At 45.6% G+C, this 26,084-nt stretch overlaps 1 protein-coding gene across 1 annotated transcript in view; it reads right to left on the bottom strand.

Moving 5' to 3' along the window:
• The window catches only part of chtf18 (CTF18, chromosome transmission fidelity factor 18 homolog (S. cerevisiae)), a 137,537-nt gene that overhangs the window by 34,554 nt on the left and 76,899 nt on the right, over nt 1-26,084 (bottom strand). The window contains exon 18 of the mRNA XM_038819546.1: nt 20,045-20,175. Coding sequence (XP_038675474.1) covers nt 20,045-20,175 — 131 coding nt within the window. The remainder of the gene's footprint in view (nt 1-20,044; nt 20,176-26,084) is intronic.

The following is a 26,084-nucleotide window of genomic DNA, read 5'->3' on the forward strand; positions in this document are numbered from 1 at the left end:
AGTTCAAGGACGGGTAGGAGATCGGCGGCGGCCAAAGTGCTGAGGGGATACATGGACCAGATGGGAGGGGTGGATCCCTGGAGGTTTGGGAGACCGAGCGCGCGGGAGTATTACTTTTTCTCTCACGTCCAAAGGGTTTATTCCCGGATAGACTTTTTTGTCCTGAGCAGGGGATTGATTCCAAGGGTGCAGGATGCAGAGTACTCGGCCAGAGCGATTTCGGACCATGCCCCGCACTGGGTTGATCTGGAGATGGGAGAGGCGCGGGACCAGCACCCGCTCTGGCGCCGGGATGTGGGGATGCTGGCAGAGGAGGAGGTGTGTAAGAGGGTTCGGAGAAGCATTGAGGGGTATCTGGATACCAATGATATGGGGGAGGTCCGGGAGGGGATGGTCTGGGAGGCTCTGAAAGCAGTGATCCGGGGGGAGCTGATCTCCATCCGGGCCCACAGGGAAAGGAGGGAGAGGAAGGAGAGGGAGAGACTGGTGGGAGAGCTCCTGGAGGTGGACAGGAGATATGCGGAGGTACCGGAGGAAGGGTTGCTGGGAGAACGGTGCAGTTTGCAGGCCAATTTTGACTTGTTGACCACCAGAAAGGCAGAGACACAGTGGAGGAGGGCGCAGGGTGCGGTATATGAGTATGGAGAGAAGGCGAGCAGGATGTTGGCGCATCAGCTCCGTAGGTGAGATGCGGCTAGGGAAATTGGTGGAGTGAAGGATGGGGGTGGAAATGTAGTGCAGAAGGGGACAGAAGTAAACGGGGTCTTTAGGGACTTTTACGAGGGATTGTACCGGTCGGAACCTCCGAGGGGGAGAGAGGGGATGGAGAGCTTCATGAACAGGCTATGTTTCCCAAGGGTTCAAGAGAGGCTGGTAGAGGGGCTGGGGGCGCCGATAGAGTTGGAGGAGCTAGTCAGGGGGATCGGACAAATGCAGTCAGGTAAGGCCCCGGGGCCGGACGGGTTCCCGGCGGAATTTTACAAAAAATATGCGGACCTGGTGGGTCCCCTGTTGGTGCGAACCTTCAATGAGGCATGGGGGGGGGGCTTTGCCCCCGACGATGTCGCGGGCACTGATCTCTTTGATCCTAAAACGGGATAAGGACCCCTTGCAGTGCGGATCATATAGGCCTATCTCGCTCCTTAACGTGGACGCTAAGGTGCTGGCGAAGATCCTGGCTACCAGGATAGAGGATTGTGTGCCAGAGGTAATTCACGAAGATCAGACAGAATTTGTCAAGGGGTGGCAGCTCAACACGAATGTGCGGAGACTGCTCAATGTTATCATGATGCTGGCAGTGGAGGGGGAGGCGGAGATAGTGGTGGCATTGGACGCAGAGAAAGCGTTTGATAGAGTTGAGTGGGGGTACCTGTGGGAGGTGCTGGAGGTTTGGATTTGGGGAGGGATTCATCAAATGGATGAGGCTGCTTTACGCGGCTCCGATGGCTAGTGCAGTCACAAATGGAAGGAGATGCGAGTACTTTAGGCTCTATCGAGGGACCAGGCAGGGGTGTCCCCGTCCCCCCTGCTCTTTGCACTGGCGATTGAACCGCTGGCCATGGCGTTGAGGGAGTCAGGGAAATGCAGGGGTCTGGTGCGGGGTGGGGAGGAGCACCGGGTATCGCTGTATGCGGACGACCTGCTGTTATATGTGGCGGACCCAGAGGGGGGAATGCCGGGGGTGATGGAGCTGTTAGCGGAATTTGGGGGCTTCTCGGGCTATAAGCTAAATTTAGGAAAGAGCGAGGTATTTGTAGTGCACCCAGGAGATCAAGAGGAGGGAATTGGGAGGCTCCCTTTCAGGAGGGCAGTGAAGAGTTTCAGGTACTTGGGGGTGCAGGTGGCCAGGAGTTGGGGGGCTCTCCATAAGCTTAACTTCACCAGGCTAGTGGAACAGATGGAGGAGGAATTTAAAAGGTGGGACATGGTGCCGCTATCGCTGGCGGGCAGAGTGCAATCTGTCAAAATGACTGTTCTTCCGAGGTTCTTGTTCCTCTTCTAGTGTTTGCCCATCTTTATCCCTAGGGCCTTTTTTAAAAGGGTGACCAGCAGCATCATGGGATTTGTTTGGGCGCATGGCACCCCGAGGGTGAAGAGGGTCTTCTTGGAGCGGGGTAGAGATGGGGGGGGGGGCTGGCGTTGCCCAACCTCTTGGGGTACTACTGGGCGGCCAACGTGTCGATGGTGCGTAAGTGGGTGATGGAGGGGGAGGAGGCAGCATGGAAACGGATGGAGAGAGCGTCCTGTGGGGATACAAGCCTGGGGGCCCTGGTAACGGCGTAGTGGCCGCTCCCTCCCACGAGGTATACCACGTGTCCGGTGGTGGCGGCTACCCTCAAGATTTGGGGGCAGTGGAGGCGACATAGGGGAGAAGTGGGGGGCTCGATGGAGGCTCCGTTAAGGGGGAACCATAGGTTCGTCCCGGGGAACATGGATGGGGGATTTCAGGGATTGTACAGAGCGGGCATTAGACAGCTGAGGGACCTGTTTATCGACGGAAGGTTTGCGAGCCTGGGGGAGTTGGAGGAGAAATTTGGGCTCCCTCCGGGAAACATGTTTAGATATCTGCAGGTAAAGGCACTTGCTAGACGGCAGGTGGAGGGATTCCCTGCGCTCCCCGCGAGGGGGGTGAGTGACAGGGTGCTTTCGGGGGTCTGGGTCGGGTAGGGGAAGATATCCGATATCTACAAGCTTATCAGGAGGTGGAAGAGGCGTCAGTAGAGGAGCTGAAAACGAAGTGGGATGGGGAACTGGGGGAACAGATCGAAGTCGGGACATGGGCTGATGCCCTGGAGAGGGTTAATTCTTCCTCCTCGTGTGCGCGGCTTAGCCTCATTCAATTCAAGGTGCTGCATAGGGCCCACATGACTGGGACGAGGATGAGTAGGTTCTTTGGGGGTGAAGATAGGTGTGTCAGGTGCTCGGGGAGTCCAGCGAACCATGCCCATATGTTGTGGGCATGCCCGGCACTGGAGGAGTTCTGGAAGGGGGTGGCGAGAACGGTGTCAAGGGTGGTGGGATCCAGGGTCAGGCCAGGATGGGGACTCGCGATCTTTGGGGTTGGGGTAGAGCCGGGAGTGCTGGAGGCGAAAGAGGCCAGCATGCTGGCCTTTGCGTCCCTAGTAGCCCGGCGAAGGATTTTGCTACAATGGAAGGACGCGAGGCCCCCAAGCGTGGAGACCTGGATCAATGACATGGCGGGCTTCATTAAGCTAGAGAAGGTCAAGTTCGCCCTGAGAGGATCGGTGCAAGGGTACTTTAAGCGGTGGCAACCTTTCCTCGACTTTCTGGCTCAACGATAGGATACTGGGACAGTAGCAGCAGCAACCCGGGGGGGAGAAGATGACTATGTTTGTTTATTTTATTTAAATTTGATTTATTTAATTTTAATTTATGGTTACGTTTTCTTGTTTTTGGGGGGGGGGGGGGGGGGGGGGGGGGGAAAGAGAGAGTGTGATACATGTGATGTTACGGTTTGGGGGGATTTGTGGGTGTTACGGGGCAGTTAGTTGCATATTATTACTTGTTATATTTTTATATTTTCTGTAAAAAATTCCAATAAAAATTATTTTTTAAAAAATAGTTCATGTACGTCGATTTAAAAGCAGACTTTCCACGCGATGTTAAATTCACTTTTTTTACCCTTTCTCCTAAACATAGCAAATCTTCAATGGAAATTACAGATGTACAACAACTTATAATTACAAAGCACCATTAACATAATAAAATGCTCAAGACACTTTACAAGGGCATCATAAAACAAAGTATGACACTGAACCAACATAAGACGACATGCGGCCAATGACAAACAGTTTATTCAGATAGCTAAATTTTAAGGAATATCACGAAGATTGGAGGGTTGCTGTGGTTAGCATCGCTGCCTCAAAGCGGCAGAGACCCGGGTTCAATTCCGACCGTGGGTGACTGCGTGGAGTTTGCACATTCTCCCAGTGTCTGTGTGGGTTTCCATCGGGTTCTCAGCTTTCCTCCCAGAGTCTAACGGCGTGTAGGTTAGGTAGATTGGTCATGCTAAATTGCCCCTTAGTTCCAAAAGTGTGTAGGTTCGATGGGGTTACTGGGATAGGGCAGGGGTGTGGGCCTTGGTTGGGTGCTCTTTGAGGGTCAGTACAGACCCGGTGGGCCGAATGGTCTCATTCTGCACTGCAAGAATTCTATGGTTCCATGAAGGGGAAGTGAAAGGCGGAGAGATTTAGGGAGGGAATTCCAGAGTTTAGGGCTCAGACAGCTTATGTCATGGGCACCAGTCATAAAACTATAAAAATTGAGGCTGGGAATAAGAGGGGTGCAGGTACCTTGGAGAGTTGTGACGCAAGAGGAGATTACAGAGATAAGGAGGGGTGAGTAGCAGGCAGATAATAAAATACCAATCAAAAATAAGGATCAGTGTAATACTCTATACAGGAAGCCTAAATACATATGACATATTGAACAAGGTTAGTGCACAAAATTGACATCTGGTGGATTAAAAAGTAATTCACAGAGAAATTTCACCATTGAGAGCACTGGCCAGAATACAATCCAAGCTCAGAGAAGACGCAAAGGATTGACTAATATTTAATGGGATAGAAAAGGAAATTCTCACCACAACACAACTAAGTATGGGAGTTATTAACCATTGTGTTCTGAAGACTCATTCCACCATGGACCATCAACAGAGAGGTACTTGGAACAAAATGGAGATTTAATGCAGCTGGACCAAAATCTCAATTATCTGAGGTTAGCAGCACGAGTCATCCAGCTTTTTACAGTCATTTGCAACCCACACACTCCTTTGCTACAAATCGCTGGTTTCATTGCGAATTGGGTTTACGGATTTTGCTAATATTAAGCGTTGAAGCCAGACACAAGAGCATTCTCCAAAGTTAGTTGTGAAGTATTAAAAGACTGTTGCTTTGAAGAATGACAAGAGTATACTATTCGATGGATAACACCTATGCAAACAATACCTTGGGCCCCCTCAGTGCAACTTATTCCTGACGTCTTCTTTTACATTGTATATTGCATCATTTCAAGGAGATGAAAGCTTTAGGAATAGTCCAAGTAATTTGGCCTGTTTTGTTCAGGGGTCAAACAGTCTCTGAAAAGGCCATGATGCAAATGGTAAAACTTCCAGCAATATTATGGAAAATAAAACAGCACTATCACAACCGAATGTGAAAAACTACTAGCTTCAGGTGCTTCTTCTGCTCATTAATCAAGTGGAGGTGGGGGGAAGGGGGGGGGGGGGGGGAAAGAGAGAAAAGAGACGAAAAATCTGTTTATTTTCAGTAAACATAAAATGGCTTCCTTCTACAAAAATGCTTTTAAGATCCCAGAAATCTTTCTGTATAGGGCTTTACTTCAAATTACTAGTTGGTTAAGTTAGAATATTATCAAATTATTTCATACAAGAGAATCATCTTCTGCATTTTTATTGTATCCAAGTGCTCAAGAAAAAGATGCACTATGCTGAAGCAAAACAGTACAAATTAACTCATTCCCGGTTTTATCAAAATAGCATTTCTAATAGGATATTATTGCATCAATCCTCAACATTTATTTATTTCCTCAATTTCCTCCCTTGTCCCTGAAGTTAATGACAGCTCGATAACTAGCCAGTTGAACCTTGACCATATAGACTGACCATTCCTCATGCTGACCCTGTCCTAACCTATCTGCACTTTGAACATTTCTAGGAAGAATCAGTGACTCACGATCAGCAGACCCTGGCTGATTCTCCTCCCTGAAACTCCCGCCCCCACCCCACCCCCAAAACTTCAAGTCAGGATTACGGAGGTCAACTAAAGTTTCTTCACTCTGAGGAACTAACAAAGAGTAGCTAACTCGCTAATGTTTTAATACTGTTCCCCACTAGAGTGTAAGAAACAACTTGCATTAATACAGTAATAAAATATCACCCATCTTCCAAAGGTACGTCACCAGCCCAAAGAAGTGATAGAGTTGAGTCGCTAATATTGGTGCAGTTAATAGAGGGAGAAACAATGGCCCAAAATATCAGGACAGCCCGCAGATCCCCTCTGAATAATGCCATGGGATCTTTACCAACCGCAACAGGCAGAAGTCGGAGTTGAAGAAAAGAATCTCAAACAGCACTGCACCAGAGGCTCAGCCGAAACTACCCGTGCTCCAAATCCAGCAGTTCACTAAAACACATGACCTTCTGACTTAGAGGCGAGCGCATAAACACATGAGCCAAACTGACAATTGAGGGGATTAATGTAGACATCACATACACTCTGATCAGTAAATTTACAGAATGCCAAAATAAGAAAACACTAGACCCCCCCTTATGGAAGAATAACTACACGGTCTAAGTTTAAATCTGAAATTGCTTAATATAATTTCATTGGGCTCATAAGCAAGCATTATAAGATAGTGGTTACACATCAAAGGCATGATCGGAAAGGGGGGGGGGGTGGGGGGGAAAGAGGGAGATGGTGGACGCATAAAATTTAAAAAGGTTCCCTCAGAGACACAATTTCAATCGTCGGGTGGTATATACATTTTAGTTCCTTCATCCAGCCTTGCTCAGCTCAAGAACGTGGCTCTGGGGCAATTAGGATAGTTTCCCAAAGAAATCATCGGCTTCAAAACATGAATAAAAAAGATAACTATTTAACACACACGGTAGCTCCTGTAAACTGAAAAATCCTCAAATTATTGTTCGGGTGTTTAAAATCACAGTCATGTCTATGTATATGCTGGAATTCTCCCCCTCTTCTTCCAGTCGGATTAAACCTTCTACGAAGTTGGGAACGGGAATCATCTTTTAATTTTCATCTTCTACTGAGCCCGCCAAATCAACCGTTTTGCAGCGCGTGCTGGCGTTCCCAATTAACAGCAAGTATTTTTCTTCCAAAAGCATTTGCAGTTTCACTTCTCCTTCCTCGAAAAGAAAGGTGTGTGTTGAAAAGGTTGGAGTCAAAGTCGGTGGGAACATCTAATGCTACGTAGCACCAGTCAGCATCTGAGTGAAGAAAGCGCTGTGTGATTGAAGTAGTCAATATAACTTTTCATTTCCCCTCCCAAAACCTGGCTTCTTGTGGATTTTCAAGTTTCTAATTGGAGTTCGGGCGGCCGGTGTGTTCGTACTTGAAGTCCTGCGTGAGGTTTCTGGCTGCGTTCTCCATCATTGCCTGATGCACCATCGCCGGCAGGTAGATGAAAGCATAGGTGAGCCAGAGCAGAAACAGAGCCACAGCTAGAGGCAGCCCCCAGTTGGTGATCAGTATTGTCTCCTCGCACCGTGCTTGAAATGTCGGCTGGTTAATCGGAACTGAAGATTCGCTCCCAGTCTGCGATGCAGAGGAGTACATGTTCACCTCTTGCTCGGGTCTCTTCCTCTGCGCGACACACTGGTGAACCGTACTCCAAAGCAGGATCAAGGAGACTCGATAGTGATCCTCCCGTGGAGCAGATTAAATGAAAGTGCTTATTTCTGTACTCCAGATGCCAATGCTGCCCGTCATCTCTTCAGCTGGCTGTGTTGAGCAAGAATAGCTTCCCTCGTGCTGGGGTTTAGACGGATGCCAGGGGTTTTTCCCTTCCATTCTTGGTGAATTGAAGATTTGAATTGTAAAGGAAACAAAACAGGAGGAAATTGCTCTGTGCAACACCATTAAGCCACAAGCAGGAGGGATTTTCAGATATAAGCAGATAAATTTGACCTTTGAAATAATTTGACCTGCAGAATTGCACAGTATTGAAATCACATGATGCACATCAATGTAAACATGTTATTACAGAAAAAGCTCAAGCATAATTCGGATAAAAACAAAACTAATAATAGTATGCAAGAGCAATGATATTTAACAAGCCGAAAAGTCTTTCCTTGTTCCTTGTCTCACATGGTCTCAATATTGGTTTTTAATCTTATTAGTGGTGTCAGTCATGGTGCAGTGGCTAGCACTCTTTCCTCTGAATCAGACTTGAGAACAAACTCTAGGCCGGCACTCCAGTGTCGCACTGAAGGAGTGCCGCTCTGCCAAAGGCACCCTCCATCTAAACCGAGGCAACCTCTGTATTTTCAGGTGAATGTGAAAGTGCTTATCTCTGTACTCCAGATGCCAATGCTGCTTAAACGTCAAAATAATTTTATTGGCTGTAAAGCACTTTAACAAATCCGGAAAGCTGTTCATTGAATTTACAGTGCAGGAGGCCATTCGGCCCATCGAGTCTGCACCAGCTCCTGGAAAGAGCACCCTACCCAAGGTCAGCACCTTCACCCTATCCCCATAACCCAGGCACCCCACCCAACCCTAAGGGCAATTTTGAACACGAAGGGCAATTTATCATGTCCAATCCACCTAACTTGCACATCTTTGGACTGTGGGAGGAAACCGGAGCACCCGGAAGAAACCCACGCACACACAGGGAGGATGCGCAGACTCCGCACAGACAGTGACCCAGCCGGGAATTGGACCTGGGACCCTGGAGCTGCGAAGCGATTGTGCTATCCACAATGCTACCGTGCTGCCCTAATGTTACAGAAATAAAAGTTTTTCTTCACACCGTAATATCAGTCAGCCCAGTGGAATTTGCATTTGGTCTGTATGCTAATGATCCACTTAAGTACAGTTTTGTTTGCGTAATAGAGAGTGTAAAATCTCTCTGCCAAGATAAACCAAAACCTAACACCCATGTCCAGAGAACCCGAGTGCAGGCTGGCAAGAACAAAGGAGTCAGAAAACCTATATATACACATCTGGAGTTTAACCAGGCAAAACCATACAACTTTCCAGTAAAAGGCAGTGGTTAACATTCCCCTGCTTACCAAGTTGAGATAACACTACCTACCTGTTCAGTGTCAGCTTTGGATCAGGGGGTAAGATTCTCACTCGAATCAGAGGGTCGTGGGTTCAAGTCCACAAGGGCGGAGCACAAAACTTAACTCGCACTCTGGTGCAGTCCTGAGGGAACTCCACCTTTCTGATCAGACATTAAAATGGGCGCTGCCTGCTCTCAATACCCCGTCCGATGAAGGCAAGCATGCTGTATGCCTTCTTGACCACTCTATCGACCTGCGTTGCCACCTTCAGGGTACAATGGACCTGAACTCCCAGATCTCTGTTTACATCAATTTTCCCCAGGACTCTTCCATTGACCATATAGTCCGCTCTTGAATTGGATCTTCCAAAATGCATCACCTTGCATTTGCCTGGATTGAACTCTATCTGCCATTTCTCTGCCCAACTCTCCAATCTATCTATATTTTGCTGCATTCTCTGACAGTCCCCCTCGCTATCTGCAACTCCACCAATCTTAGTATCATCTGCAAACTTGCTAATCAGACCACCTATACCGTCGTCCAGATCATTTATGTTTATCACAAACAACAGTGGTCCGAGCACGGATCCCTGTGGAATGCCACTCGTCAACCTTCTCCATTTTGAGACACTCCCTCCCACCACTACTCTGTCTCCTGAAGACATGCCAGGGCACACTATTCCAAGTAAATATTTAATTTCAATAAATTAGAGAGGCTCTCAAGTATTTGTTTAATTCAAGGTTTAAAACTGAAGTGGGCACAGCTTGGAGGTCTAGTCAGATTAGTATTGGAATATTAATAGGGAGTGGGTTTCAGTGACAAGCATAATGTGGCTAGTTCTTTATGGGAACTGCTCATCTAGTTGGAATATTCATCTATTTGATGCAGGACCAGTAAGCCTTTAAATGTGTTGAACTTGTTTTGTTGCTTCTCTGATATCCTCGATTATATGTGAAAAAGAATCTAAGGTGAAGCCAGCAATGTGCAATGGAAGCTAGTGTTCAACAATTTATGGGACAAATTGATGCTCCTACGTTGACATTTCAAAAAGTACTTCGTTGGCAGTCAAATGTTTTTGGACTTCATGAGGTTCCATACAAATGCAAGGTCATTCTTTAACAAGTGACAGAAGACAAACAATACGGCTAGACTGATTAACTATGATTATTCAGCAGATTGTCATATATTGCTGTTTATTTTAGAATCATACAGTACAGGAGGCCATTCGACCCATCAAGTTTACACCAGCCCTTGAAAGAGCACCCTACTGAAGCACACATCTCCACCCTATCCCTGTAACCCAACCTAAGCGTTGGGACACTAAAGGGCAATTTAGCATGGCCATTGGGCCCCCCTCCACCAACATCCTGACTCCCTCCCTCTCAACCACCCTCCTTTGCCCTCTCTCCCCACCCCTTCCTTTCCCTTCTGTTGGTACAGAGGCGAGGGTATCTGTTCTCTCCAGCGCAAAGTTTAGTGCTTGTACCATTTGTTTTTTGTACAACTGTGTTGTGAACTGTTTTAATAATCAGAGTACCCTACCCCCCTCTCCGTGCATTGGTACTGAGGGGAGGGTACCCTGTTTCTCCAACACAAAATTAATGTTTGTACCGTTTGGCCTTGTATACATTTTTTACTGTTTTAGTAAAAAGCTACAGCCAATCCACCAAACCTGCACATCTTTGGACTGTGGGAGGAAACCAGAGCACCCGGAGGTAACCCACGCAGACATAGGGAGAAAGTGCACACTCCACACAGACAGTCACCCGAGGCCCGAATTGAACAGGGATCCTGAAGCTATGAGGCAGCAAAGCTAACCACTGTACTGCCCGCTAGGTATAACAGAGCTATACAGATATACATGACAATATTTTACTCTGCTGAAGCTCGTAACATTTTGGCTTCTCAACTTGGTCATATGTTGCATCAGATTTCCATTTTCCACTTTTGAGCAGTACCACAGTCTCATTCTCATGATTTCTCTGGCCTGATCGGCTCACTGTGCATTTGGTGTGATGGTCGAGGTTGTTTTTCTGACTGGAAGTCTATGTTCAGTGGGGTCCTGCAGGATTGGTTGGGGCCCCTTGTTGTTTGTGGTTTAGAGACATGATTTAGATGTGAATTAACGGATGATACGAAAATTGGGAGGGGTGGTAAATAGTGAGGATAGCAGATTGCAGGAGGATATAGACGAGCTGGTCAGATGGGCTGATCAGTGGCAAATGGAATTCAATCCGGATAAGTGGGAGGTGTTGCATTTGGGCTGGACAAACAAGGCATGGGAATACATAATAAAAGGCAGAGGATCAGAGAGACCTTGGTGTGCATGTACACGGCATGTACACGTGTGTGGGTTTCCTCCAGGTGCTCCGGTTTCCTCCCACAGTCCAAAGATGTGCAGGTTAGGTGGCCATGTTAAATTGCCCTTAGGTGTCCAAAATTGAACTTGGTGTTGGGTGGGGTTACTGGCTTATGGGGATAGGGTGGAGGTGTGGGCTTGGGTAGGGTGCTCTTTCCAAGAACCGGTGCAATTCGGTGGGCCAAATGGCCTCCTTCTGCACTGTAAATTCTATGATCCACACTGGTCCCTTAATGTAGCAGAGCAGGTGGATACAGTGGTTAAGAAGGCATATGGTATACTTGCCTTTAATAGCAGAGGCTTAGAATTTAAGAGCAGGGAGGTTATGCTGGAACTGTATAAAACGTTGGTTAGGACACAGCTAGAGTATTGTGTGCAGTTCTGGAATCCACATTATAGGAGGGATGTGATAGCACTAAAAAGGGTGCAGAGGAGATTTACCAGGATGTGCCGTGGGCTGGAGAGTTTTAGTTATGAAGAGAGATCGGATAGACTTGGGTTGTTTTCCTTGGAGCAGAAGATGCTGAGGAGGAACATGCCTTGATGTCAAGGGCAGTCGCCCTCACCTCTGGAATTCAGCCCCAAACAGTCAATGAGCAGGTTTCTGTGAAGAAAGTGCTGTTTGCTAGCGGTGTTGATGACCTCTTCCATCACTTTGTTGGCTGCATGTATGGTGACAGCAATTTAACTGCCAGTAAGATCCCGAACTGTTAACAATTGTGGGAATGGGTGAAGAGGGTGCAGCCAGGTGAGGTTCGCCCACAAATTCAGTCATCCCTGGTTAAACTAATCCCCATCTCCCAAAGGGACCACTCCTTGTCTTCGCTCAGACGAGCACTCCCTCCACTGAGTCAGAAGTTCCAATCTAGAGATTTGAATACAAAATCTAAGCGGCCACTCCAGTGTACTACTGAAGGAGTGCTGCACTGTCAAGAGGTGCAGCCTTTGAATGATAAGTTAAACTGAAGCCCCATTTTCCCTTTCAGGTGACTGTTAAAATCTTGAAAATAAGCATAGAAGTTTCTCCCAGTGTCTCGGCCGATATTAATTCCCCAACCAGCACCTAAACAGATAACCTGATCATTATTTACACTGGTGTGTTCTTGTGAGACTTTACTCTGACCAAATTGGAAGTGCTGTTGCCCACAATACGGCACTGACTGCAATTCATTGGTGGCAAAGCACTTTGGAATGTTCCGAGGTCATGAAGCCAGCTACTTCAATACAAGTCTTCATTTTTCCTTGCTGGAGGTATTAATCCACAGACACCAAACACACTCGGGTACTTCACCCAAGAGAACAATAGAGCAATGATTTAAATGAGAGTCTTGGCACCATGGGCAAATTCCAACTGGTCGTTGCCAGATTTCCACTTACACTCACTACCCGGCTCAGGTCACTGAATAGTGTAAGGGTCCTTCCTGTTCATTCCTTTATTTCCCCTTTCTTTTATTTTTGTCGTTACATTTTTTGATCCATGGATAATTAATGGACCTGTGGACTTAAGGCAAGCAGCCAGTGCCTTTAATTCAGGAGCAGGTGTGATCAGTGTGCTAGTCTGTGCTGGTTTAAACTAGAGCAGTAGACGGACTGGCATCAGTGAGAAGAGATGGGCTGGGTCTCGGTTTGATTGATTTGGCTCGTGGCCAACAAATTGGCCCCAGAAGGCTGTACTTTGCCCGGCAACGGATGAAGATTGGATCTTATCCCAGTGGGATGGTTCAGAGTCGTGGGTTTTCAGTTTTGTCCAGAAAGACTGTTTTTGAACTGGCGGAGAACCTGGTTGTATCAATTTACACCCAGGAGACCCATTACAGGCTGTGCAGACAAAGTCCAGAATGTGAAAACTCTCCCCAGAAAAGCTGGTGTGAATCAATCACCTTTCTCCGGAAGGCCTGCTGCCTGTGAGCACTGTATTTTCTAAATTACAGAGGACAAACTTCAAACTGAAAGCAAGGCTTGATGAAACAAGGACTCTACCTCTACAGGAAAGCTATGAGTTTGGTATTTTAAAACTGGAGAAAGACCATTACAGGCTGCAAAACAAAGACTGTAATCTACAAGCTTACTGAGAATAAAGCATGCTCAGAAACATCTGAAGCAGAGACTATTTTCTCTTTCACTTATAACCCTCTGCGTTTGTATGTCTTGTGTGTATGTATATAGAGAGTGGGATCTCCCTGTGTCTACATGGGTCTCACCCCAACAACCTTAAAGATGTGCAGGGTAGGTGGATTGGCCACGCTAACTTGCACCTTAACTGGAAAAAAATAATAATTGGGTACTGTATATTTAAAAAAATAATAATTTCTACCACTACCCCACCCCTGCCTTAGAATTCCCAAGTTTCAAGTCTCCAATTGTTAATTTGACTGGTTCTGCAGAGATTTCTTGGAGATGCTCACCCTATTCACCCTTTTACCCAACAGATGAATTACGCAAGGTGCTCCAAAGAAGGGCCTTTACACATGAAGTACACCTCAGAATCAGGCCATTTGGAACAACACTTTCTTGCCAGTGTTGATGCTCCACATGAGCCTCCTCTAGTCATCACAATTATCAATTATTATCTCATCTCTTGCACCTACCTATCTTCCCCTCAAATGCATCAATGCTACTTTATTTGTCCCAACTGTGCTTCGTGGTAGTCAGTTCCACATTCTCTTGAATTTCTTATTCGATTTATTAATGACTATCCCATATTAGTGACTCCTAGCCTTGAATTTTCTCCACAAGTTGAAACATTGGGCTGGATTCTCCCTCCCCGCCCACTGCAGGATCGCCACGGGCGAGCGGCGCAGAATGGAGAACTCCATTGACCTCGGACGTGATTCTCCGGTCATTGGGCGGACACGGCCGGAGACTCCCGCCCGTAATCTCTACATCTGCTCTATCAAATCGCTCCATACATTTAACGGATCACCCCCTCAGCCTTCAAGTTTCTGCAGAAAAGCACTCAGTCTATTCCGTCGCCTCTTTCAGTTCGGTATCATTCTTCAAAATGCTTTTTTTGCGCGTTTTCTCCAGTGCCTCGATAGTCTTTTAAAAATGCAATTAGATCATGAATGAGCCTGGGACACATCCAGAGGTAAGTACTTCTCAGTCAGTTACCAACTCCTTTAAGGGTTGGATAAACCTGAAATAAGGATATACTCTCTCGTGGTTTAATTAAACTGGTTTGATAAAATATGAAACCATTAAACCTAAAGGGAGTTTCACCTTCCGTTTAATTAGCAGAAAAGCGTCAGCGAAGAAACTGGAAAAGTTAGCATGCGTGTAACACATAACCTCTACCCAAGGATAAAAGGTTGACATGTTGTGGAAATAACTTGGAACTTTAAATCTCAACAGAAAAACAACCAAATGGCTGCCACTAAACACACAGCTGTCAAAGTAAATGTGGAGGAGGTTTCCCAGTTATTTAAGCACAGTATCATATATTTGGAGGCCAAGTCACCACCACTGGGCCATAAAGACCAAAAGGTGTCCAGCCCTAAAACCCTGTGATATCTTCACTCCTGATCTCTTGCAGAGCCACAATTTTAATTGATCCATCATCGGCGGCCATGCCTTCAGCTGCAATCCCCGCTTGGCTTCTCTTTGCTCTAATAAGATGCTCCTTTAAACCAACCTCATTTGAGTTTTTGGCCTCCCACCTGTCCAAATATCTCAAGTAGCTCAGTGATTTTCATAGAATTTACAGTGCAGAAGGAGGCCATTGGCCCATCGAGTCTCCACCGGTCCTTGGAAAGAGCACCCTACTCAAGCCCACACCCCCACCTTCCCCGTAATCTAGTATGCCCACCCAACCTTTTTGAACACTAAGGGCAATTTAGTATGGCCAATCCACCTAATCTGCACATCTTTGGACTGTGGGAGGAAATCCATGTAGACACAGGGAGTACATGCAGACTCCGCACAGTGACCCAAGCCGGGAATCGAACCTGGGACCCCGGAGCGGTGAAGCAACTGTGCTAACCACTATGCTGCCGTGCTAACCTCCCATGAAGCATTTTGGGTTGTAATGCATCAGCTAGATTTTGTGCTCCCAATCAATATCCAATGTGTCCTGTGTGACACAAGAGAATAATAGGTGAAGATAGCATTGAGCACTGTTTGACAGCATGCTGACATTCATAAAGAGTAGTAATGGCTAATTTGGCAAGGCAAGCAATGCAAACCCCAATAAAAGTGGTCAACAATTCTAAAAGAGGAGAGAGAGTAGGGAGGGAAATGAATGCAGACACTAACTTATGTAAGAATGTCAAAATATTAGTGCAGAAATGACATTAAATATTCACTCCCTCCACCACTGGCATACAGTAGTAGCAGTACGTACCACCTAAAGATGCACTGCACCAACTCATCAAGGCTCCTTCGAGAGCCAGGTCCTCCACCACTAGAGGGGCAAGGGCAGAAGATACCTGGGAACAGCATCACCTGCAAGGTCTCCTCTAAGCCACTCACCATCCTGACTTTGACCCAGTGACAGTGAAGGAACAGCGTTGTAGTTCCAACTCCTGGAACTCACTTGCTAACAGCATGGTAGGTAAATGTACACCACCTGGACTATAGGGGCTCAAGAAGACAGCAGTTTACCATCACCTTTTCAAGGGAAATTTGGGCTTGCCAACAAATGCAGGCCTTGCCAGTGAGGCTCACATATCATGAAAGGACTAAAAACCAGATGAAGACCACTAACTGTTGTGGTCTGGTCTGGGCCATGGAGTAAAGGATTGGATTGGATTTTGATTCTCTTTTGGGAAGTTGAACAGTCACTCCAACCGAAAAAGGGAAATGTTCTTCCTGGGAAAAGTTGTTAAAGGTTCAGGTTAAATCTGCAGAGCTCACCTCATCGGATGGCTACTCAGTGACTCCTGCATGAATATGTGCACGTGTTGTGAGGAAGACAGGAGGTGCACTGTTGGACGAGGATGAAATCAGTGAGGAAATGAACAAAAGGGCATCGCACTGAGGCATGGTGGGTAGCTAGGCCAAGTCAGGAGTAAATCTTACTGCAGTAGGAATTGGGGCTAGAGCGGCAGACTCTGCAGGCATATGCTGGCGAAATGTACATGGTGAGGGGGATGGGTGATCACTCAGTCGCTGGGTTGGAGAAGATACTGGTAACAGGGGCCTCAGGCAAAAGGAATGTGAGAGGAGCCTATTGGGACCAGTAATTGCTGAGATTACCTTATATGGCCATGTTACGGAACATGAGAGAACCTATGGGAAACCCTACAATTACCAAGTTACCTTATTTGGTCATGTGTGTAACCTCATTTTATACCAATGTATATGAGACAAAGTTTTTGTTTTGTACCTCACTCGCTCTGGGGATTCGACCAGACTCTGGCAGAGTGAGTCAGCTTGCAAGCTGCGCAAATAAAGTAAATTGTTTTACCTACAACCCGACTCGGTATATTTACTGAGGGCAAAAAGAACTCGAATTCTCATCAGGTTTCAGTTCGATGTTCTTCACCTGTTGTCTGGGATCATTCATAAAGAAAGGCCATTTGGATGGAAGGACTGGAGGGTGGCTCTTCACCCAGAACTTTAGACCTTCACACAAGGGTCACAATCTTCAGGGGAAAAGGGAATAAAACTGGTCCTGCAGGGGGATTCAACCAAGAATATGTTCAGAAAAATACTGCACACTTCACGAGATAAATTGCTGTGACTTCCTGCTGTTGCTTCACTGTGTAATTACTAGCTCTGCGCCGAACTGCCCCTGATTTTTAGTGATGGCCGTCAGCACTCCTGATGTATTACAGAACCGCCAAGATGGGCCTCCGAACAGCGGAGGTTTAGATGGCACTGCTAAACTGCTTGTGTTTTCTTTGTGCTGTTGATATTACTGCTCAGTACTACACCCCTGACAAAGCCTCATCCTGGATTGGTCAAGCTGTCTCAGTACAATGAAAGGTTAATACTACATGACAGTCAACACCATAGCCCAAAGGTGCCAGCACAATGCAGCCGTTGCAAACCGCTTCAGAGCCGACAGTACGGCTTTGTCCCCACACAAAAGGAGAAATAGTTTAATTTCCTGTCGTTCTGAGTTTCAAACACAACATGATGGTCTGTCTGCTTCATCTCCCCATTTCCCACCATGTCCCCTCTTCTGGGTAGCAAGGGCTCATTGCTGGGATAAAGCTTCAGGACCACTTTCCAGAGGCAGGCTTTTAATGATATACACAGGGCAGGGCCTCGGCCAATGGTGGAGGGGGGGCACACGGAGAGGTGACTGTTGTGGTGGGAACCAACACAGAACCTTGGTAGCTCCAACTATAAGCAGGAAATACAGAACAACATTGGGCTCTGACTGCCCTTGACATCAAGACTGCATTTGACCGAGTGTGACATCAAGGAGCCCAAGCTAAACTGGAGCCAATGGGAATAGGGGTGCTTGGGGGGGGGGGGGGGGGGGGGGGGGGGGGGGGGGGGCAGTCCAATGGTTGGTGTCATATCTTGCACAAAAGGACTGCCGTTGTTGCTGGAAGCCAATCATCTCAGTCCCAGGTTCCATCAATAAAGTTCCCTCTAACACAAGGTCATGAGTGGTGATATTTGCTGTTGATTTCACAATGTTCACTTCTATATGTAAATCCTCAAATACTGAAGCAGTCTGTGTTCATATAGAACAGTACAGCACAGAACAGGCCCTTCAGCCCTCAATGTTGTGCCGAGCCATGATCACCCTACTCAAACCCACATATCCACCCTATACCCGTAACCCAACAACCCCCCCCTTAACCTTACTTTTTATTCGGACACTACGGGCAATTTAGCATGGCCAATCCACCTAACCCGCACATCTTTGGACTGTGGGAGGAAACCGGAGCACCCGGAGGAAACCCACGCACACAGGGGGAGGACGTGCAGACTCCACACAGACAGTGACCCAGCCGTGTCTGGACAACTTTGAGGCAAGAGCTTACAGGGCAGTAATAATAATCTTTATTATTGTCACAAGTACGCTTACACTGCAATGAAGGTACTGTGAAAATCCCCTAGTCGCCACACACTGTTGCTGCATAGTGCCAGGGTCCCAGGATTGATTCCCGGCCTGGGTCACTGTCTGTGTGGAGTCTGCATGCTCTCCCTGTGTCTGTGTGGGTTTCTTCCAGGTTCTCCTGTTTCCTCCCACAAGTCCCGAAAGACGTGGTGTTAGGTGAATTGGACACTCTGAATTCTCCCTAAGTGTACCCGAACATGTGCTGGAGTGTGGCGACTAGGGGATTTTCACAATAACTTCATTGCAGTGTTATTGTAAGCCGACTTGTGACAATAATAAAGATGAAGTAGTAAGAGCTTATAAGTGTGCCACACAAGTGGCAGACAATGACCATTTCCAACAAGAGAAAATCTTTGACATTCAACAGCATCACTGAATACCCAATTATCAAATCATCATTGACCAGAAACGGAACTGGACTAACCATATAAATTCTGTGGCAAAAAGAGTAGACGAGAGGCTGTGTATTTTGTGGTCAGTCACTCACCTCCTTTCTCCCAACCAGATACAAGGCACATGTCAGAACTTTGATGGAATACTCTTCACTTGCCTGTGACTCCAACTGAACTCAAGAAACTCAACACCATCTAGGAAAAAGCAGCTCACTTGATTGGCACCTCATTCATCTCCTTAAACATTCCCTCCCTCCAACACCACCGGCACAGGGTGGCAACAAAGTGTTTAATATCAGTAAGATACGCTGAAGTAGCTCCTTCAACAGCACCTTCCAAACAACGGCCTCTATCACCTGGAAGGATAAAAGCAGCCGATGTATGGGAACAAAACCTCTTCCAAGCTCTCTTCCAAGCCAAGCACCAACCTGAGCTGGAACCAAATCAGCATTCCTACACTGCTACCCCCACCAACCTGTCCCCATTGGCACCAGTTTAGCTAGGGCTCCTTGATGCCACACTCGGTCAAATGCTGTCCTAATGTCAAGGGCAGTCTTCACCTCGGAGTTCAGCTCTTGCCCATTCATCCCAAGGCTGTCAAATGCACTGTGGTTATATCTGCATGAGATATTCTGCAGCGGTTCAAAAAGGTAACTCATCGCAATCTTTTCAAGAGCAATTAGAGATCAGCAACAAATGCTGGCCTTGCCAGCGATGCCCATATCATGAAATAATAAAAAAACCTGTGTCACTCATGCGAGAAATATTTAAATACCCGCTTTCTCAAGAAACACCTCAGATTTACACACAAGCTTTGCCAGGATACACAGGAATATTTATTCCAATTGGGGCTTTTATTCTATAGTGTTACGGACCAGGGTTTAGAGAGCCCCAAAGTGTATCACGGAGTTCACCTGACCCACGAATTTTAATAGATTGTGGTATGGGGGGCACACGGCCGACTCTATAGGTGTGGTACAGCAGAAATCAAAAAGTATTTTTTTTTTTTAAAGCAAAATGTCTATTCTGTGAATTCAAGTTAACCTTTTTAAAACACAGTGAATATCTTAGCAACCATCAATTCAAATACAACCCCCAAAGAATTAAACACTAAGTAATCCTTAAACTTTCCTTTTAACATCCGTAAGACATAAAAAAAACCTTTTCATAGAAGCACATCAAGTTTAAATGCACTACTGAGAACAGTTGTCACTCTGAATTCACCAAATGATCAAGAGATAGTTTTTACATGGCAGAGAGAACATTACACATTATTTGGCTGGCTGCAGCTCCAACACCAAAACGAAACCAAAAAAACAGAGACACACCCAAGCTTTTCTCAAACTAAAAAGCAGAGCCAGAGCTCAGCTCCACCCACACTGGCATCATTGCAGTAACATGAGCAGACAAATATTTCTTAAAATGGCATTCTCATGACAATAGTTAGATAATACAAAGAACTTTGAGAAAGTAGAGGCAGTGCTTACGGGTCCAACAAGTAGACATACTGCCCCTCTGGCGTCCGCTCCTGGTGATATGTGAGGTTGTAGGACAGCATGGCTCCGATTAGGTCAGCTAGCTGCTGCTTCTCCCTGGTGCTGTACAGCTGAGTGTTCACCTGGAACAAGAATTTTGCAATTCACATCATTACAAGGCACCCAGTTATTTAGAAAAATCCTGTTTAAACTTCCCTGCCATTTGAAGCTTCTGAACACAACAAGGTAGCCCAGAGTTGCTGCTTAAAATAACTGCGCTACTTTCAAATGCAGTGCTCAGTGTAGCATTTCACATTCCGGATCATCTCGAGCGGCACTCTCCAAGGTGCTATCTGTCTCTGCTTGGTTGGATATACACCAGCTCTGATGTTATTCCGACCTAATTTCTTTTGCTATGCCTTCGCCCATTTGCAGCAACTTTCCCAAACTGTAACAACAACTTTTCCTTTGATTGAAGCTTCAACAACACTCAACAAATCGTTCTACTTGTCCAAATATTTTTTTCCTCACAGATCTCAGGCAAACACCTAGACACTTTCTTACTTCAAGGGTAAGGATGTTACTTTCATACTTTTACAATGCTAATTGGCACAGGATGCAAATATTCTGCTCATAAGCAGGGTATTTAGTGACTATTTTTCATATTCACAACCATTTCATCTTAGTAGATTACACAATGAGTAAATGTATCAACTTACTCCATTTCCATATTAATTTTGAAAGTTGGCCTTTATTTCAAAGGGAATGAGAGCATAAAAATCGGGAAGTCCTGCTAAAACTATACAAGGCACCAGTTAGACCACATCTGGAGTTTTGTGAACAGTTTTTTCCCCCTTATCGAAGGAAAAATATATTGGCCTTGGAGGCAGTCCAGAGAAGTTCACTAGCTTGACCCTTGGTATGGAGGGAGTTTCCAATGAGGAGAGGTCGAGTAGGTTGGGCCTGTGCTCATTGGAGTTTCGAAGAATGAGAGGTAAACTTATCGAGACATATAGGATTTTCAGGGGGCTTGACAGGGTGGATGCTGAGAGATGAACTTGGTCCTGTGGATATCTTCAGTTTAAAAGTAGTTGGAGAGTCTCGGAGCAGAGGCCATAATCTCAGAGTAAGGGGTCGCCTATTTAAGACAGAGATGAGGGGGAATTTAGTCTCTCCGAGGGAAATGAATTTGTGGAATTCTTTCCACAGAGGTATGTAGAGGCTGAGTCATTAAGTCATATTCAAGATTGAGATAGACAGATTTTTAAAATCAGCAAGGGAATCGAGAGTTATGAGGATAAGGCTGGAAAGTGGAGTTGAAGATTATCACATCAGATCAGTTGAGATCTCATTGAATGGCGGAACAGACTTGATGGGCTGAATGGCCTACTTCTGCTCCTACGCCTTATGGTCTGTGATCCAAAACCAGACAGTGTCACAAAAAGCCAGAAACGCTGAGTCACCAGGGACAGGGAAGAATTGATGCTAAATTTTCTAAATCAATAAACACAGGACAGCCCCGTTTGAACACCGCGCATCACATTCAAAGAATTGAGCCCAAGCAGTGCTGACCACAACTCTGTTCCGAGGCACACTAAGTAGATCTACATCCTAGTCTTTAGATAGTCCTCTCTTCTGTGCCATTTCTCACACAAGCCAGCTCTTTAATAAAATATTTTCTGGAAAAATACTAACAGTTTTTGACTGCGGTTTACAGAAACAACTACAATATTAGTTACATACAGAGTCGCATTTACGAGTACCAGTAGGCACTGTTAAGTGACGGCCTTCTCCCCAGCCCTCAGTATCAAATAGGTTTAAACTATCTTTTTAGACAGCCCTGTCGTTCCTGCCCTTGCTGGTTTAAGGATGAACTTGCTCCTGTGGATATCTTCAGTTTAAAAGTAGTACTGAGTATATCACAATACATTCCATTCGGTGATCACCCAAGTCTTTCTCACCGACATTATTTACAAAAAATGTGTATGCTCCCCTCACTGGCAGCAGCAATGGGGTTGGGGGAGGGAAGATCTATCCCTTTAAACTGCCCACATTCAAGATACGCAGTCGCTTATATCAAAACACTGGTAGAAATTTTGAAATTGGCATTGCAAATTTCTAAGTATAGTATCTTAAATGCTGTTTATTTGGGACAGAAACAGCTTTGGTTACTCACAAGGAAGTCATGATTATACAGGGTGGGGCTTATCAAGGAATGCTTCAGTTTTAATTCCAAGTGACTTCAACTGCCAACTGTGTTGCATTGGGGGAATGCAGCTGTCAGCAGTGCCATCCTTTGGGTGAAATGTTAAACTGAGGCTCCTCCTGCCCTTCCAGTACGACGCAAGTGATCCCAGGGCATTTGTTCAAAGGCGGGTTCTGCGGTCAGCATTTATCCCGCATACAACAAACAGATTATCTCGTCATTGCTGTTGTGTGCGTGCAAATTGGCTGCCTCATTTCCTACAATATTGGAGGTTGCACCTCAAAAGCACTTTGACTGGGTCTTACAGAGCTATGGGATGTCCTGAAGTCATGAAAGGTACGGTATAAATTTCAGTTCTCGTTTTCAGAACTATATTTTTAGGAATATGTTTATGTTGACACAGCGCGGAGGAAATAAAATTCGTTGCTCAGTTTTGTGAAAAGGTACTTGCGAAATTCTAGGACATCTTACCCCATATGGTTGCAATTTATGGAAAGGAGTTTGGTACATACTTGACTTTCAGAAACTCAACAAGGACCAGTACAGAGAAAATATTTTGAGATGGTCTGATTAAAAATGATTTATGATTCTCATGTGGAAGAAAGGAATCTGGGATTTTCTCCAGAGTGCAGCCATAAAAAATCCCTCTCCTCAATTAGAGCAGAGATATTGAAGACACTTGATGTTAGCCATTTGACAGATATGCCATTATTTCAATTGAAATAAATAAACAATTTTCAAGATACTGGTAACTGGATGTGAACAGATTAGTTTTACAAACAGACAGAGGAGGCGGTGAATAGAATAGAGAAGGGGGGAGTGAGGAAGATGGAAAACATACAAATAAGGCAAGACTATTTGACTGGCACAGGGAAAAAGTTTGATTAACACCAAATGCAAGGGACAGAAACATTAAAAAAAATAAATTTAGAGTACCCTGTTCATTTTTTCCAATTAAGGGGCAATTTTTAGTGTGGCCAATCCAACTACCATGCACATCTTTGGGTTGTGGGGGCGAAACCCACACAAACACGGGGAGAATGTGCAAACTCCACATGGACAGTAACCTGGGACCTCGCGCCGTGAGACAGCAGTGCTAACCACTGCGCCATCATGCTATCCTCAAAGGATAGAAACATGGGAGGATGGGGTGGGAGAGAAAGACGGACACACACGACAAGCTAAAGGTAAAAATATACATTTAATAAAAGATTTTCTATTTGCTAGAGGAACCTCAAATATAGGTCAACATAAATCTATTATGGAAACTGCGAGATAGGAATTCAGTGTTATGTGAATCATACTCGAGACCAGCTCCATCCATTTTGGATTAATTTAAATTAGTTTTTTTCCCCCTCAAACCTAATGCTGCAGTTTTTAGCCATTTCTGAGAGCCAATTCTGGGATGTTTCCTGAATGCTCCCAGACAACCTGTGGATACTTTCTGGGCATTTGTAGGGAGCCTGCCCCCCAACCCCCCTCCTCCCGTGAACATCACAACCAACCTCCTGATCCTTTTCCAACCCCCAACAGTCCTAATACCTCAGGGCTACGTTTGAGGTGAGGAAATAAATTGCCCAGAGTGTGGAGAATCTGGCTGTGAGTTCCAATAAGGGGAGCAAGAGGAATGTCAAAAACATGCTGCATTGTGCCAAAGTTAGCTGCTCTACAACTCAGTGGGATGTAGCAACGAGGCAAATGATCAAATTTAGAATCTGGAGATTCAGGAAGTACCAAAATCTAAGACACTGACTTCTAATTATTAAATGTCTTCTTCATTGTATGCCTGCTGATGTGTATTTTTACCGTTGAAACATGACTTGTCTGCCTGTCTCCCTCTCTCTTTTTATTCCTTATATTAACTGTTGGTCATTTCTTTCCTCTACCCCCCTGAAGTTTTCTCTGATCCTCTGGCCTTTTGTGTGCATATCTTTCATGACCGTACCCGTCCACATCTCTAATTACAAACAGAGATTTGTTTGTAATTTGTAAGGCCAATGCAGTGAAGTGCAGTTGCACCAACATGACATTACTGTGAGCGATGGACATCAGAACAGTATTCATTCCCGAATGTCAGTGTGATAATTATCTTCCCCATTTAGTTCTGTTTTTCTTTTTAAAAAAAGCAAAATTCAAATTTGCAGCTATCCTAATGAGAACAGACAACGGCTGTCTATTTTTTTTTTTAAATTATGAAGTCTGATAAGCAACAGCATCGTCAGGAGAGGAGAAAAAGGGGAAGAGAGCGAATGGGAGCGTCTTGGCAGCGGGAAGAAAAATAATTTAGTTTTATCTGATAATATAACGCAGGGAAACCAGTGAGAGGATCTGCAGCACTGCTCCAAAACAACAACACTGTTCCTGGCACTGTTTTCAACAGAACAGAAAAATAGGGCATTCTGACCTCCATACCTAATTTTCTGATCTGCGCTATCAACCAATGACACGGTGTAGAATGATAATCAGGGCTCTCGTTTTCTTTAAGTGCGTTCTTTGACCACATTTAAAAAAAAAAAAATTGGCTTTCTGCACATGTGCAGGTGGGTATCGGTGGCCATCTTACTTTGGCAGCAGACAAGAGTGTTTCACACAGCCCCACAACACGTCACAATTATAGAATGGTTATAGTACAGGAACATCAGCACCTCATATCTTTATTGGGTGTAAGAAAAACTCAGCAAGTCCCAATCATTCGCTCTTTCCACAAATTCTTTTCTCTTCAGGTAATTATCCAATTCTCTTCAGAAAGTCAGAGCCTACCTCTACATTGCTCTAAGGTAGCATACTCCAGATCCCAACCACTCACTACATGAAAAACAAAGGTTTCCTCACATCGCCTTTGTTTTTTTCCCCCGCCATTCACTTTCATCGCTGCCCTCTGGTTCTCAACCCTTCCGGGTAATAGGAACAGTCTCTCCCCAATCGATCAAATCTCTTGCCAACCTTCTCTCCTCCAAGAGGAGCCGCCTGACTTGACGCCCCTTATTTTTCTAACACTTTTCTGCATCCTCTCTAATGTCTTTGCATCCTTCCTGAAGCATGTTGCCCAGTATTGGACGCAATACCAGTGTTTTACCTTTATTTATCACAACATCCTTGTTTTTGAACACTATGGCCTTACTTATAAAGTCCAGGGTCCAATATGCCGCCTTAACTATTTTCTCAATCTGTCCTGCCACCTTCAATGATTTGTGCATGCCCACCCCAGGGCCCTCTGCTCTGGCACCACTCGTTTAGAACTGTACTCTTCATTGGATTTTGCCTGTCCTCAGTCTTAGCAAAACGATTAATTTCATGCTTCTCTGCATTAACTTTAATCTGCCACTTGTCTGCCCATTCCACCAGCCTGTATATATCCTCTTGAAGTCTATCGCTACCTCCTCACAGCTCACAATACTTCAAAGCTTGGTTGACATTTGCAATTTTTAAACTTGTGCTCCAGTTAACAGAAGTCTAGGTTATTAATATAGATCAAGAAAAGCAGAGCTCAGAGTATCAAATGTTGGGGAACACCATTGCATATTCTCCTCCAGTTCAAAAAAACCTCTCACCACTACGCTTTCCCGTCAATCAGCCTCCCTCGCATCCACGATGCTACTATCCCTCAAATTTAAGGATGGAAAAATAATAGCCTAAGGGTCCTTCTCCCGACCATCATTCAGCATCATTAACCATGTGCAGAGATACAAGGGCAGGGCAGTTGCGAGAGACTCCCACAATGAATAGCTGATGACTGGGCTCAGGTATGCTACTTTTGAATATAGTTATTTGGGCCATTTACTAGTCTACATCTCACCACAAGTCAATACCATCAGGAACTGTGTGTGGGGAGGGGGGGGAGCGCAG

Source organism: Scyliorhinus canicula, chromosome 15, assembly GCF_902713615.1.
Source record: "Scyliorhinus canicula chromosome 15, sScyCan1.1, whole genome shotgun sequence".
NCBI lineage: Eukaryota > Metazoa > Chordata > Chondrichthyes > Carcharhiniformes > Scyliorhinidae > Scyliorhinus > Scyliorhinus canicula.